General features: G+C 49.1%; 1 protein-coding gene across 1 annotated transcript; it reads right to left on the reverse strand.

Moving 5' to 3' along the window:
- Nucleotides 1-7,860: 7,860 nt before the first annotated feature.
- On the reverse strand, nt 7,861-11,869 carry LOC131088175 (antigen-presenting glycoprotein CD1d-like). Its single transcript, XM_058032019.1, has 6 exons — nt 11,788-11,869; nt 10,344-10,601; nt 9,519-9,803; nt 9,145-9,429; nt 8,920-9,016; nt 7,861-8,793 (listed from the first exon to the last, which is right to left on the reverse strand). The coding sequence occupies exons 1-6, from the start codon at nt 11,858-11,860 to the stop codon at nt 8,748-8,750; spliced, it is 1,044 nt and encodes a 347-aa protein (XP_057888002.1). The 5' UTR covers nt 11,861-11,869; the 3' UTR covers nt 7,861-8,747.
- Between the last annotated feature and the right edge of the window lie 196 nt (nt 11,870-12,065).

A 12,065-nucleotide genomic window follows, 5' to 3' on the forward strand; every position in this document is an offset into this window, starting at 1 on the left:
CGCGCGCCGCACCCGCCGCAGATCCTCCCTGGATCCCGCCCGCCGCCGCTGCACTCGCCGCAAGCGCCGAACGCAGTGAAATCATTCAAAAGGCACGGCCGGGCCGGTGCCCCACGGGACGCTGGGAGTGGGAGTCCTCAATACTCGCCGCGCCGCGCTCCGCGCGGCTTGCCGAACTACAGCTCCCTGCAAGCATCAAGGGACAAGCGAGGGAGGAGGAAGAGCGACCTCTGCCGGGCGGCTCGGGGTAGCGCGACGGCGAGAGCGTAGGGCCGGCGGTGCCCAGGGACGGCCTGGCCGGACAGCACCCCGCCCCCCCCCCGTGACCCCGGATACAAATTCGGGCACAGGCCTCGGGACCACGGGCACGTAACCCGTGCACACAACCCGTGTACACGCCCTGGCGGCCCAGACCACGCTCAGGAGGGCTTTCGTGGCGGGTTTGAGAAAGCGTCGGGATCAGCTAGGTATGAAAGATAAGGCCCGAGCACCACAGCGTGTGTGGGGGAAGACGTTCCGGTGCGGCGGGCGGTGCCACAGCAGCACGGAGAGGACAGAGGGTCACAGAAGACTGGCACCAGCCCCACACCAGCCAGCCCCACATGAGAGCTTCCAGCATCCCACTGTTCCCGGCGTTGTGCATCTAGGGGTGGAATATCTGCTACAAGGCGTTCTCTACTCACCGACCGGGACCAAACCATGTCCCCGAGTCATCCTGAGGATAACCACGGCCACGGGACAAGGTGTTCCTCTATGGTTGAGCTACCTGATGAAAGGAGGGATAGGTTGCATCAAGAGCCAGTGCCGTGACTAGCCACGGAACAGTGACACTTGGGCAGCTGTAATGTGCTGCCTGAAAAGGATTTGCCATCCTGTGAGGAAAATGGCATCAGTCTTTGCCCCAGGTTACACCCATTGGGAACATTTGGTGGCAAAAGCACAGGGACTGGGACACTCATTGGGGCACCACGAGTAGAACTAATTTCTAAAGCATAGTGATGACTGAACAGAGACAAACCTCTACTAGTTAGACCATTGCAATTCCTAAGCAGCCCCATAAAGGTGGGGTGTGTCCCTGTGGGGTGGGGAGATGCCTCACTGCCATGGTCAGGAGCCCTACAGCTTCATCATCCCTTCATACAGCAAGTGCTGCTTGGATTTTCTTCCAGTGTCAAAAACAATTGGTAATGAACTGGTGAGCAAATAGCAAGCATAATAAAAACAATAATGTGTTTGAACACTCCACAGTGTCTCAAATATAAAGCAATGTATTTACTCACAGCTGCAGGGTTTTTTCAAGCTACTTTGAACTTCTGCCTGTGCGCTTATTCCTTTAATAAGCTGTGTCATGGCTGAATGCTGCCTGTTAGTCATAAAGCTGTCTTGGTCAATTTTTCTTCAGGGTCCTGACACTGTCTGGAGCTCCCTGTGCTTCAAGTGCAGGTATGCATTTGTCTGTGAGCACCAATGGGGCACTCAGTCACCCAGACCTTAGAAGCAGCAAATCAATGTCCGCAACCTAGTGTGCATGTGAAATTCCTTTAGATTTTTACTTTCAGAATTCTCAGTAGAAGGCATTTTCACTCTTGTGTGCCTCTGTACCATCATGACTGTCACAGAATGTTTTTAGGGGTTTAAACATTCTGATTCTTTGATAAAGATAAGTGGGAAAATAACAGCATTACCTCTCCTCCACACACTGTTTTTCAGGACTTCTTCATGGCCTTTTATGTTTTTCTTCTGTCTGCCCAAGCAGGTAGTATCACTAGTCCCACCCATTCACAACTGATTCATCATTAAGATATTTTTAATAATAAATACTGGCTTGTTTTCTTTTACCTCATACTTTCAGAGCCTTCATTCCAGGTTTTCTCTGCAGGTCTGTGCTCAAGCACATTAGCTACCCTTCAGTGCTCCTCCCTCTCCTAAACTGAAACCTGCATGTAATGACTTGCTCTCAGGACACAGAGCTTCAGTCCACATCCTGAATATTTCTGGGATTACAAGTTAATTGTGAGATCTAAATGCTTTGAGGGGTTAATAGAGATGAGCTGATGAACTCACCATAGCACAAGAGACTTCACTGGGTAATTTGTTTTCTAGGTCATATCTAGAACTATTGCTTTTTTCTACGTTTCAAACTTTCTTATTTTATAAACTGCCCAAGATGCAAAGGCAGCAACTATAAATACTGCAATAGCTAATTTGAAAGCATTCCTGTCCATTTTCAGAAAACTGCAGTAACTTGTCAAAGTTAAGGTTCCCATCTTCCTTCAAGGTAGTGATGCAGGATGGTGAAAGCTTGTATAATGAGTGGAGGAGTACAGCCTGGCTAGTGCCCACCACCTGCTCCTGAACACAGCCAGAGACCATTGCCCATTTCCCCAGGTCACTGTCCCCAAACTCCATCGATGCAAAGACTTAGCTGCCACCACACTGATTTAAGGTGTCATGGCCAAGTGTACTTTGGTGATGTAGACTTACATGACAGCTGGAGATTGTTGCTCTTCTTTTTCCTGTTGAGATTTTAAAGCTGTCCGCTGAGAACAAAGTGGTACAATTATACAAGAACCATCTTGAATGCTAAAATAAATTTGGGTAGTGTTTCTTCTTGTGGAAATTAACCTGCAGAAAAAATTTTCCCTAGTGTAAAAGTCATAGCAAAGGCAAAGCCCTGCAATGCTAATTTTATTTAACCTCAGTCCAAATCCCAGAGCAGGTAGGCTCTCTAATCCAATGCTGGAAAACATTCAGGTATCTGAATGTGTAAACCGATCTAACCTGTGCTTAAAATTGGGGTCACTGCAGACAGGAAACTCCTTCTAGATGTCTTTCTTTTCATACATTACTTTGGATAAATTCAAGTGTACCACAATTAGGGTGGTACAGCACATCATAATTTCAATCTCTTTTTTTATCCACTGCATTTGTGTACAGCTTAGCTATAGCAAACACCAGAACAATAAAGTCTTTCAGTTGGCCCTGAAACAGCCGTAAGAAACCCTAGCAAGCTATTCCAAATTTCTCATCTTATTTTCTACAGGAAAAAACCCAACTTTAAGCAGAAGACTTTGGGACTGCTTAGATCTTTGTTAAAAGTATGGTAATGACCCTAGGCAAAAACGAACTTAAAATCCTCTAGACTGTTCAGTATATGTAGCCTACGTAAGAGTAAAAAAAAACCCATTATTTTTCAAAGTATTAAAACTCATTCTGGAGGGAAAAAAAGAAACTGCATGATCACCTTGAAAATACTCAAAGGGGGTTTTAGGAGAGGAAAAGTTTTTTCCTTCTCTTTTACACAACAAGAAAATTGTGTAAATAATTTTACACAATTACAGAGAAATAATCTGTCAGCACCAAGATACTTAATGAAGATTGGTGTAATGACTTGAATGCTCTTTCCCTGTTTGTCACAGCTATGAGGATTAACAATTAACATGCTCTTGTTCAGTGCAGTATGTATTTCTCTTTGGTTGAGATCTTTATACACAGACAGTCAAAAGAAATTTTTTAAAACCCCAAAACACAGAACCCCCCCAAAATAAAAATCCACCCTGCCAAAAGACAAGTAGCGTGAAGGAAACCAGATCCCAGTACTGAAAGGGCGCTGATATCTCCATCCTCAGGCTATTATCACAGGGACTCTGATTGTTGACTTAAGGTGACCTCTGTCATCTACAACAAAATTTCCAAGCAAAGAGCTAAATCAGCTGGTGAATTAGCACAAATTCTCAGATCACTCTGGCTGGCGGGAGAGGGAGAAATAAGAGAGGAAGAAGAGAGAGATATCTTCAGATTTCAGCTTTACTCTAGTATTCAAGTTCATCTGTGTTGCCCTCAAAATTACAGTTGCTAGAGCTGCTACTGCCTTCAGTTTTGCTCACTGCCAGTTGAAATGCTGCTCTTCCCATCACAGACAGCCGTTGCTCTTGCCAACAGCATGAGAAAGGAAAAGCAACTTCCAGGTGGCAAACTGTCACCTCCAGTGGCAAGAGCCCTTGGTCCAAGGCTTCCATGACAGAACTGCTGTCCTCCATCCATCTCTCTGCCATTCCACATGATGCTGCCTTTAGGTCTGGGGAAAAATACCTTGAAAACATCAGACACAACCCACTTCCACAAGCACAGATGCACAGGAACTGCAGTCCCAGTACAGACCATTGGGAGTGGGTAGCAAAAGTGAAGCTAACTAAAGCTATAGTCAGAGAAATATTCCAAGAGAGCTCTATGAACCATGGACTGAGCTGGTGGAAGGTGATGTGGTGTATGGCGCTGAGTGATTCTAGCTGCTAGGTAAAATAAGCATGCTACTAGTTCAGACACATGGGCTGAACAGAAAAACACCCTAAACAATACTAAACAATACAAAACAAAACCACCAGAAAAAGGGCTAAACTGAGGTAAATAGTAATGTCAAAGGATTAATAGGATCCACTGGGATTCCCGGCCCTTCTTTCTCTGGTATGTGTGATGATTGTCTGGTAAGTTGCTGTGGCCTTGAACATAGAGTTTAAGAGCTTCTTATTTTACCTTCACGAAAGCACAAGAGCAATTAGGGGTCAAGCTGGCTGTAATAATTTGTTGGATGCTTTCAGCGTGTTTACCCCCATTTCTATACTGGAGGGAGAAATAGGAAAAATGTCTATTTAGTCACTATTGGAGAGAAATTATCTCTTGTCCAATTTTGAGACAATTACTAAAATTCAAAGCATGTTTACAGAAGGAAATATCTGGAACAAGTAATTTTGCAGCATGACTGAAACAGTTTCTGCATCCTTTCCCAGTCACTCAGTTCTGGGATCATGGTGCAGGCAGCTCTTGTAAACAACAAGCATCAGCCCTGCACCTCTTAGAGAGATTTCAAGAGGAGAAGAAATAACAAAATAGAGAAGGCAATAAAGAGACGTGTTTTTAACCAAGGATGGATGTGCTTCCAAAATTCAGGCCAGAATTTACTAAGTTCAGATTATTTGTAGGAAACAAATGACAGAGAGATGGCTCTCTCTCCTTATCTAAATATGTTTGCTCCAAACAGGAAGTACCTTAGAAAGAACAATTTAGGTTTCTCTGCCATAAATTGTGGATGCAAACGCACTTTCCACTGTGCTGAACTGCTGTGGAAAGCATGGAAGGGAAGGTGGTAATTCATTTTTGCAGGCCAGTAATAAGGTAGGCATTGCTGAAGAATGTGATGGAGAAATTGCCTAAGACAGAAAAATTTAACAAGCAGGTCTGGAGAAACTGGGATCAGGTGAAAAGCTTAACAACCTGCTAGCAGAGATGCACATGGTGTCTCTCCCATATGAGGAGTAGTGGAGGGGTCACCTACATCCTTCCATGTGCTCTAAAAACCATATCAGGTTATTTGACCAGAGCATGCAAAAGGAGAGAGGATTAGCTCCTCTCCATTTGCTTCAGCTCCTTCTCTCTAAAATGGGGCTCCAAATATCCCATCCCTCCACAGGACTGAAAAAAGATCCCGTGAAACCTGTGCTGTGTGCAATAAGCAGAAGGATTTGGTATTTTTAAAGAGTTATCATGGATGCAGGAAGTAAGACTTGAGTTTCCCACCAGGAGTGAAAAGAAGGTAATTTATTAACCACTTCATCATGATTGCTCTTTGCTACCTGGCTTGGTTGAGCTGAAGGAAGTCCTGAAAAAACATTTATTCCAAGAAAGGTTACCAAAGCTGACAGTCGTTGTCTCCATTGTAACTTCCACTGGGACATTGAGAGAGGGATCTGGAATGTATATGCAGTCCTGGGATCAGGAGGTTTTTAATGGCTAATGCCTTTTCTGCAGATGTACAAATCTCATCTGACATATGTATACTCCACGTGGATCTTATTTCCCAGTAATTGGAGTGTAATTGATAGGCTGCTGTGCTTCTTGAAAAGTGTGTGCCTTGATTGGAAAGTATTGGGGTCTTCAATGCCTTTAAGGGGGAATAGAAAACTTGTATCTAGACAGAGACATCACCGTTGGGGATTGTTAGTTAGGTATTAAAAACTTAGGTGGGTGTCACAGACATCTTTTGTGACAAATCCTTTCTTTAGGATTTTTCCCTCTTCTGGAAGACTGAGGCCCCAGAAAGAGAATGTAAACAGTGGCTATCTGCTGCTGCGGAATGCAACAGGTGCACCTGTGGTTGGCCCATGTTCCATGTTTACAATTAAGGGCCAATCAGAGACTGAGCTCTCTCTGGGAGAATCAGAGAGAGCTCTTTTGTTGATTCATTCTTTTTCTATTCTTAGCTTAGAGGCTTCTGAGACTTTTCTCTCTATTCCTTTTAGTATAGTCTTAATGTATTATATATCATAAAATAATAAATCCAGCCTTCTGATCAGGGAGTCAAGATTCTCGTCTATCTTTCTTCACTCCTGCAACCCTTGCAAGCCCCGCAACAGGTGGGAAAGCATTTCCTGGGGATTAGTGACCATCTGGGAGAAACCAATGGCCTAAGAAACCCTGATCATTATAGGGTTTTAGATCATTATAGGCCTGTATAGGCCTTGTTCTTATTCAAAGTCATCAGTAGGGCTGTAGGATGTGGCTGGATCAGAATTTAAATATCCGTTCAAAGGCACCTTCTGACCCCTGAGAAGTTTGTCCCTGCTTTGCAGCCAGCTGCAAATAAACTGGTATTAGTGAGAAGGTTTTGAAAGCATTCAGAGACCCTGTTTGAATGAGGGATAAAAGGATCACAGATCAGGTAAGCTTTAATCTCTTCAGTTTATAATATCCATCAATTAATTTATTTCACAATAAAGGCTTTACCCTGGAGCTCATTAGAAGCAGTTTTGATGGTGTCAGTCCCCAAAGATGATAGTACCTTGGTGTCTCAGATTTCTGCCTGGCATATCCACTAGCAAGAAATGTTTCTCAAAAGAGGTGGAAATTGCAGGATAACCCACCCAAACAGGGAAATTTTATTGCTTTGGTATGAAATTTAGACGTTTAAATTTTCAGCAGTTTTATACACATGCTTTGTATTCATACATATAGGTATGTGCACACAGAAAGAGAGAAAGAGGTAAACAATGTCATGACAATGAGGTCCACAATGCTCTAATCATTCTGGACCAAATGGTTGGGTTATTTCATTATGTCATGTCTCTCCGGCTCCCCAAGACAGGGGATGGAGCATGGCTTTGGGTTTTTAAGCAGGCCTGATAATTGCAAACATCTTCCTGGCTTTTTGCCTTTATCTTGAAATCGGGAGCTGAGGTGAGAAACGCCTCGGGCTCATCCCCGGCTCTTGGGTGCCGGGGGTGGCTGAGGGTTGGATCCGGGGACATGCGGAATCGGCAGCAAGCCACAGCGAGCGCTTGGAAGCTCAGGCCCGGGGTTGGAGGGGGCCGAGGGCAAGGACCGGGGGTCCGGGCAGCCCCACCTCCCGCCGGGCTTGTCCCGCGCTCGCCCGGTGACCGGTGACGTGAGAGGAGCACGAATGGCATTGGCGAGCGGGCCGTGGCATAGCCAATGGAAGCGTGAGGCGGGAGGGGCAGAGGCGCCGGGGATCTACCGGGCACCAGGTGACGTCAGGCGCAGTCCGGTCACCATTGGCAGCTCGCTCGGCAGCGGCCCGGCGGGGACCCTGCTGGCTCCAGGCAGCTGGGCAGAGATGGTCCCCGAGCAGCCTGTGGGGAACACCTTGGGGAAGCAGCTGTCCTGCAGCACCACATGAAGGTCCACACCTGCAGAGATCCACCTGCAGCGTTTGGAGGAGTCCAATGTCGTAGAAGGTGGGTGTGCCTGAGAGAGACTGTAACGCTATGGAGACACTGGGCTGGAGCAGATTCCTGGCAGAACTTGTGACCCTGAGGGCAATCCGCACTGGAGCAGCCCGTTCCTGAAGGAGTGACTCCACAGAAAGGACCTATGCTGGAGCAGTTGTGAAGAACTGCAGCCCACAGAAAGGACCCATGATGAAAACATTTGTAGAACACTGTCTCCTGTAAGTGGGACTCCACACTGGAGCAGGGTGAGGAGGAAGGACCAATGGACAATGCAAAATGAACTGATGACAATCACATCCTGCTGTGGGGTGTGTTGCTCAGAGTCTCCCAGAGCCTCAGCATGGCTCTTTCATACCTGTCAGGCATAGTGGAAGGGTGACGATCCCCCATCTTTCCAGCTTTTACAGCGACAGGAAGGAAGCATGGGGGCAGGAGTCAGAAGTGGAAGAGATCCTGATCTAAAGGGCGAGGTCAGCCCGGGAGATGGAGCAGCTCAGTGTGCTCAAAATGTGTCAGGGATGCCAGGGGTGTTACTTAGTTCCTCCCTTCCCTTGTCTCGTCAGTGAAGAGCTCACATCTCTCCACCTATCCCTGATTTGTGGCCTGCACCATCACACATCTCACTCAGCAACCCCACAGTGGTCTGGCCTTGGGTTGTGATTGCCCTGTCAGGAATAGACACTGGCCATGGGGAGATGTGGAAGGGGCTGTCAGAGGACTGGCTTCTCCTGACATGCCAGATGGAGACCAACCAGAGTCCAGGAAAAGGAAGAGCATCTGCTTGCAATAGGGAGTATCTGTAGTGCACAGAGGAGTTTCCTGAGAAAAGCTCCTGAGGGGGGAAGAAGGGTGAGAGACACAGGAACCATATGTATCAGAAGAAGTTCATAGCTGTTTAATGCAGTTGTTTTCCAGAACAAAATCGTGTTGGTGCTGATGGGTCAGGGGTGGGGCATGAAGTAAGAACGGAGAGCAAGCAGCTGTTGCTGTGTGGGCAGCAAGGCCTCAAATGATGAATTCCTGGGTCTCCCATGTAGCCTCGTTACCTTTCCTGCAAAGACTACGTGTGAGCTGTGGTGACAGTCAGGGACTTCACCCCTACAGAGCTGCTGCAACCCCTGAACCGACCTATATGCCCATAAAATCTTACAGCAGGAGGATGAGAGGGAGAGCTCACCTGCGTCTCCACCACCAAAAACCCCCAGCAAAGGCTGTGGCCACAAGAACCAGCACTGCAGTGGTGATACTGATGGTTGGAGCTGCACTGTGGTTTTCTGGGACAGGGAGAGAAGAGGACAACTGTGTGAGGGTGGCAGCGCCAGTCAGGAGCTAGCTGCCACCCTCACAGGGCTCGGGGCTGGTATCTGCAGCCTGCGCCCCATCCCCCACGGGTGGCACCTACCCCATGGGATGAGAAGGCTGCGGGTGCCCAGGCTGTGGTGGCGCACACGGCAGACATAGCTGTGCCCATCACGGTGGGCCACGGCCAGGACGCTGCGGAGCTGGTAGGTGAGGTCAGCGTTGGGCAGGATGGTGCTGGTGTTGAGCGCCGGGCCCGGAGGCACCTCCTGGCCATCCCGCAGCCAGGCCACGCTGATGGGACGGGGATAGAAGCCAGTGACATGGCAAACAAGCAGCAGCTGGTCTAGGCTGGGGGTGCGGGCAAAGACCGTGGCCACAGGCAGCTCTGGGGAGTGAGAGCAAAGAGGTGGGGCACAGCTGGGCCCCAGTGTGGGGGCCTGGGGGCTGGCTGTTGCAGGGTCAGGGTGGTCTCACCTTGTCTCTCTAGAATTTCCTTCCCATACCTCTTCAGGGTGAGGAAGTTGCTCTGGCATACCCAGACAGAGAGAAGGTGCTCCAGGAGTATTCTGAGAGACTTCTGCCTGTTGAGGCTCTTGCTGACCAGCTCTGCCAGCTGGGATGACTGCCGGGCCTCCCAGCCCTGTTTATCTACCTCAAAAGCTATGAGGTCTCTTCCATCCCAGCCAACATTGAGGAAGCCCTGGCTCGTCGTATTGGGGTACAGCACACAGCCTGCACGGAACTGAACCACCAAGGGGTCTGTCAACAGCAAAGCCAATGGAGAGGTCCCATGAGTGGGTGGAACGTGGGTGGCATGAGATGGGATGTGTCTGAGAGCACATACAGGGATGCAGTGGAAAGTAGGGTGCAATGGGCAGCAGGGGGTAAGGCCATGCTTCAGGAGGCCCCAGACACCCTGCAAGCCCTCAGGCCCCTTGGAAGAATGGAGTAGATACTGGTGTGGAGTGCTTGCTTAAAAAGAATTCTGTCCCCAAAGTATTTGCCCCAGTTTTCTCTTTCATGATCTTTGCTGTGTCAATCCTTCAGCTCCAGTAAATTTGGTGGCAGCTCCCTGATATACACAGGGGTTCCTTGTGCTAGATGGCAGAAGCCCCAAGGGGTATTTTTGGTCTGCTGCCCTACCCACTCCTGCTAGTCATATTCCCCAGCAGCTGCAGTGTTCCAGCAGCTGTTGCACCCTGTGAGATCCCCCCAAATGCCATCCTGGTGGGGAGGAGGCCACAGCCAAAACCTGGGGAGAAGGACTAGGGGTGTGGAAGGGCTCGTTTCTGTACTCACAGTGCTGTTTTGTCTGCTGAACTGTGTCGTGCACAAATCGGATCATATTGCGCAGAGCAATTTTGTACTGGGACATCATCTTTTCCCCATCATCTTCAGCTGCAGCCTGGCTGACCCAGGGCCAGTGGAAGTGGATGCTCCAGTTGGCCGGATCCAGTGTAAAGATGGCTATGTCCCCTACAAGTGCCACACATGACACCTCAGCAGAGCTGATGTTGGCGAAGAGGCTAGTCAGGAGGTACTGGATAACCTGTGGCTCTGCTAGGAGAGAGGATGGAGACAGGAAAGGGTGCAGGAAGGAGATGAGTGGAGGTGCTGGAGTGGAAACAGGGGATCCAGACTAGATAATAAGAAAGAAATCTTTTAAGTGCGGGGTAGTGAGACACTGGTACATGTTACCCAGACATATGGTGGATGTCCATCCCAGGAAACATTCAAGGCCAGGTTGTTTGGGGCTCTGAGCAGGGAAGGTGTTCCTGTCCATGGCAGAGGGGTTGGACTTAATGGCCTTCAAAGGTCCTTTTCACCCCAAATCCTTCTGCACTTCTATGATTCTATGCTCTTCATCCTGCTCAGGGTTGCTTTCCTGTCTGAACTTCCTCTAACTTCACTGCTCTTTTTCCTTCTCTATTTTTCTTTCAGCAAAGTGGTTGTCTCCTGCAGAGGATTTTAGGCATTTTGTGCCCTCCTTTCCATGCCTCCCTCCTGGCCACAGCTGCTGTATTACTGTGCAGAGCAGATGAAAGGGCACCTTGCTGCTCGTTTGGAGTGATGTTTCCCCCCAGGAGAAACACCTGTGCCAGGACCTGTATCTGCCACAAATCTGGACATGGTACAGAGGATATGGAGGATGGTTGATAGAAAAGGGCATTTTGTCCAGATTTGGGGGTCCCTGATAGGCCCAGGACACCAGCCAAGCCCAGAGATCAGTCCTGACTTTTTGTGTCTGACGCTGCCTGCCCCGGAAGCGTAAGGTCTCACAGGGTTGTGGTAAAACTGTCTGTGTGACAGCAGTGCCCAAAAAGCCCTCTGGCAGGTGCAGCTCACTGACGAATGAGAGGCTGCTGGAAGAGGCCCTCAGCACCATGTGGAGCTGAGATCTGCCTGGCACCCATGGACTCCCGGCAGGGGGAGGCCATCTTGCAGGGTAACTCCACACCCACCGCCTGGCTGGGGACCACTGTTGTCTCTTCTGCTTGTGTGCCCAAGGCCTTGTGTTGGAACTGGTGAGGCAGAAGTCCTGAGTTGGAGGCAGGAAGGGTGGGCAGGGACAAGGCATGTTTGGGTGGTGCACGATGGGAGTGGCCCTCTGATGCTGGGAATCATCCACCCCCCCGATATGGCACAGTGGCCTGGCCATGCCTCCCCTGAGCAGAACTTGTGGGGTTCTCTGACAGGGCGGGGGTGGTAAGAGTGGTTGAGGTGAGCCAGGGCTCCCACTTACCCTCTGGGTCTGCCCACATCCCAGGGAGGAGGATCGGGAGAAGGAGGAAGAGGAGGAGGTGAGGGGGCTGCATGGTGCATGCGGCAAGGCTGAGGAAGCAGCAGCAGTGACTGTGGGAGGAGGAAGAACCTGTGGGAACCCAAGCTTCAACCCAGCCCAGCAGTCACTGCGGTGGCTCTCACCAATTGGAGAATCAATGTGTCGAGGGAGGGGCCCAGAGGTCCCAGGCTGAAAGCGGGGGATGTGTGGGAGGGACAGAAGCTGAAGTATGGTCTTGA

Source organism: Melospiza georgiana, chromosome 11, assembly GCF_028018845.1.
Source record: "Melospiza georgiana isolate bMelGeo1 chromosome 11, bMelGeo1.pri, whole genome shotgun sequence".
NCBI classification, from domain to species: domain Eukaryota; kingdom Metazoa; phylum Chordata; class Aves; order Passeriformes; family Passerellidae; genus Melospiza; species Melospiza georgiana.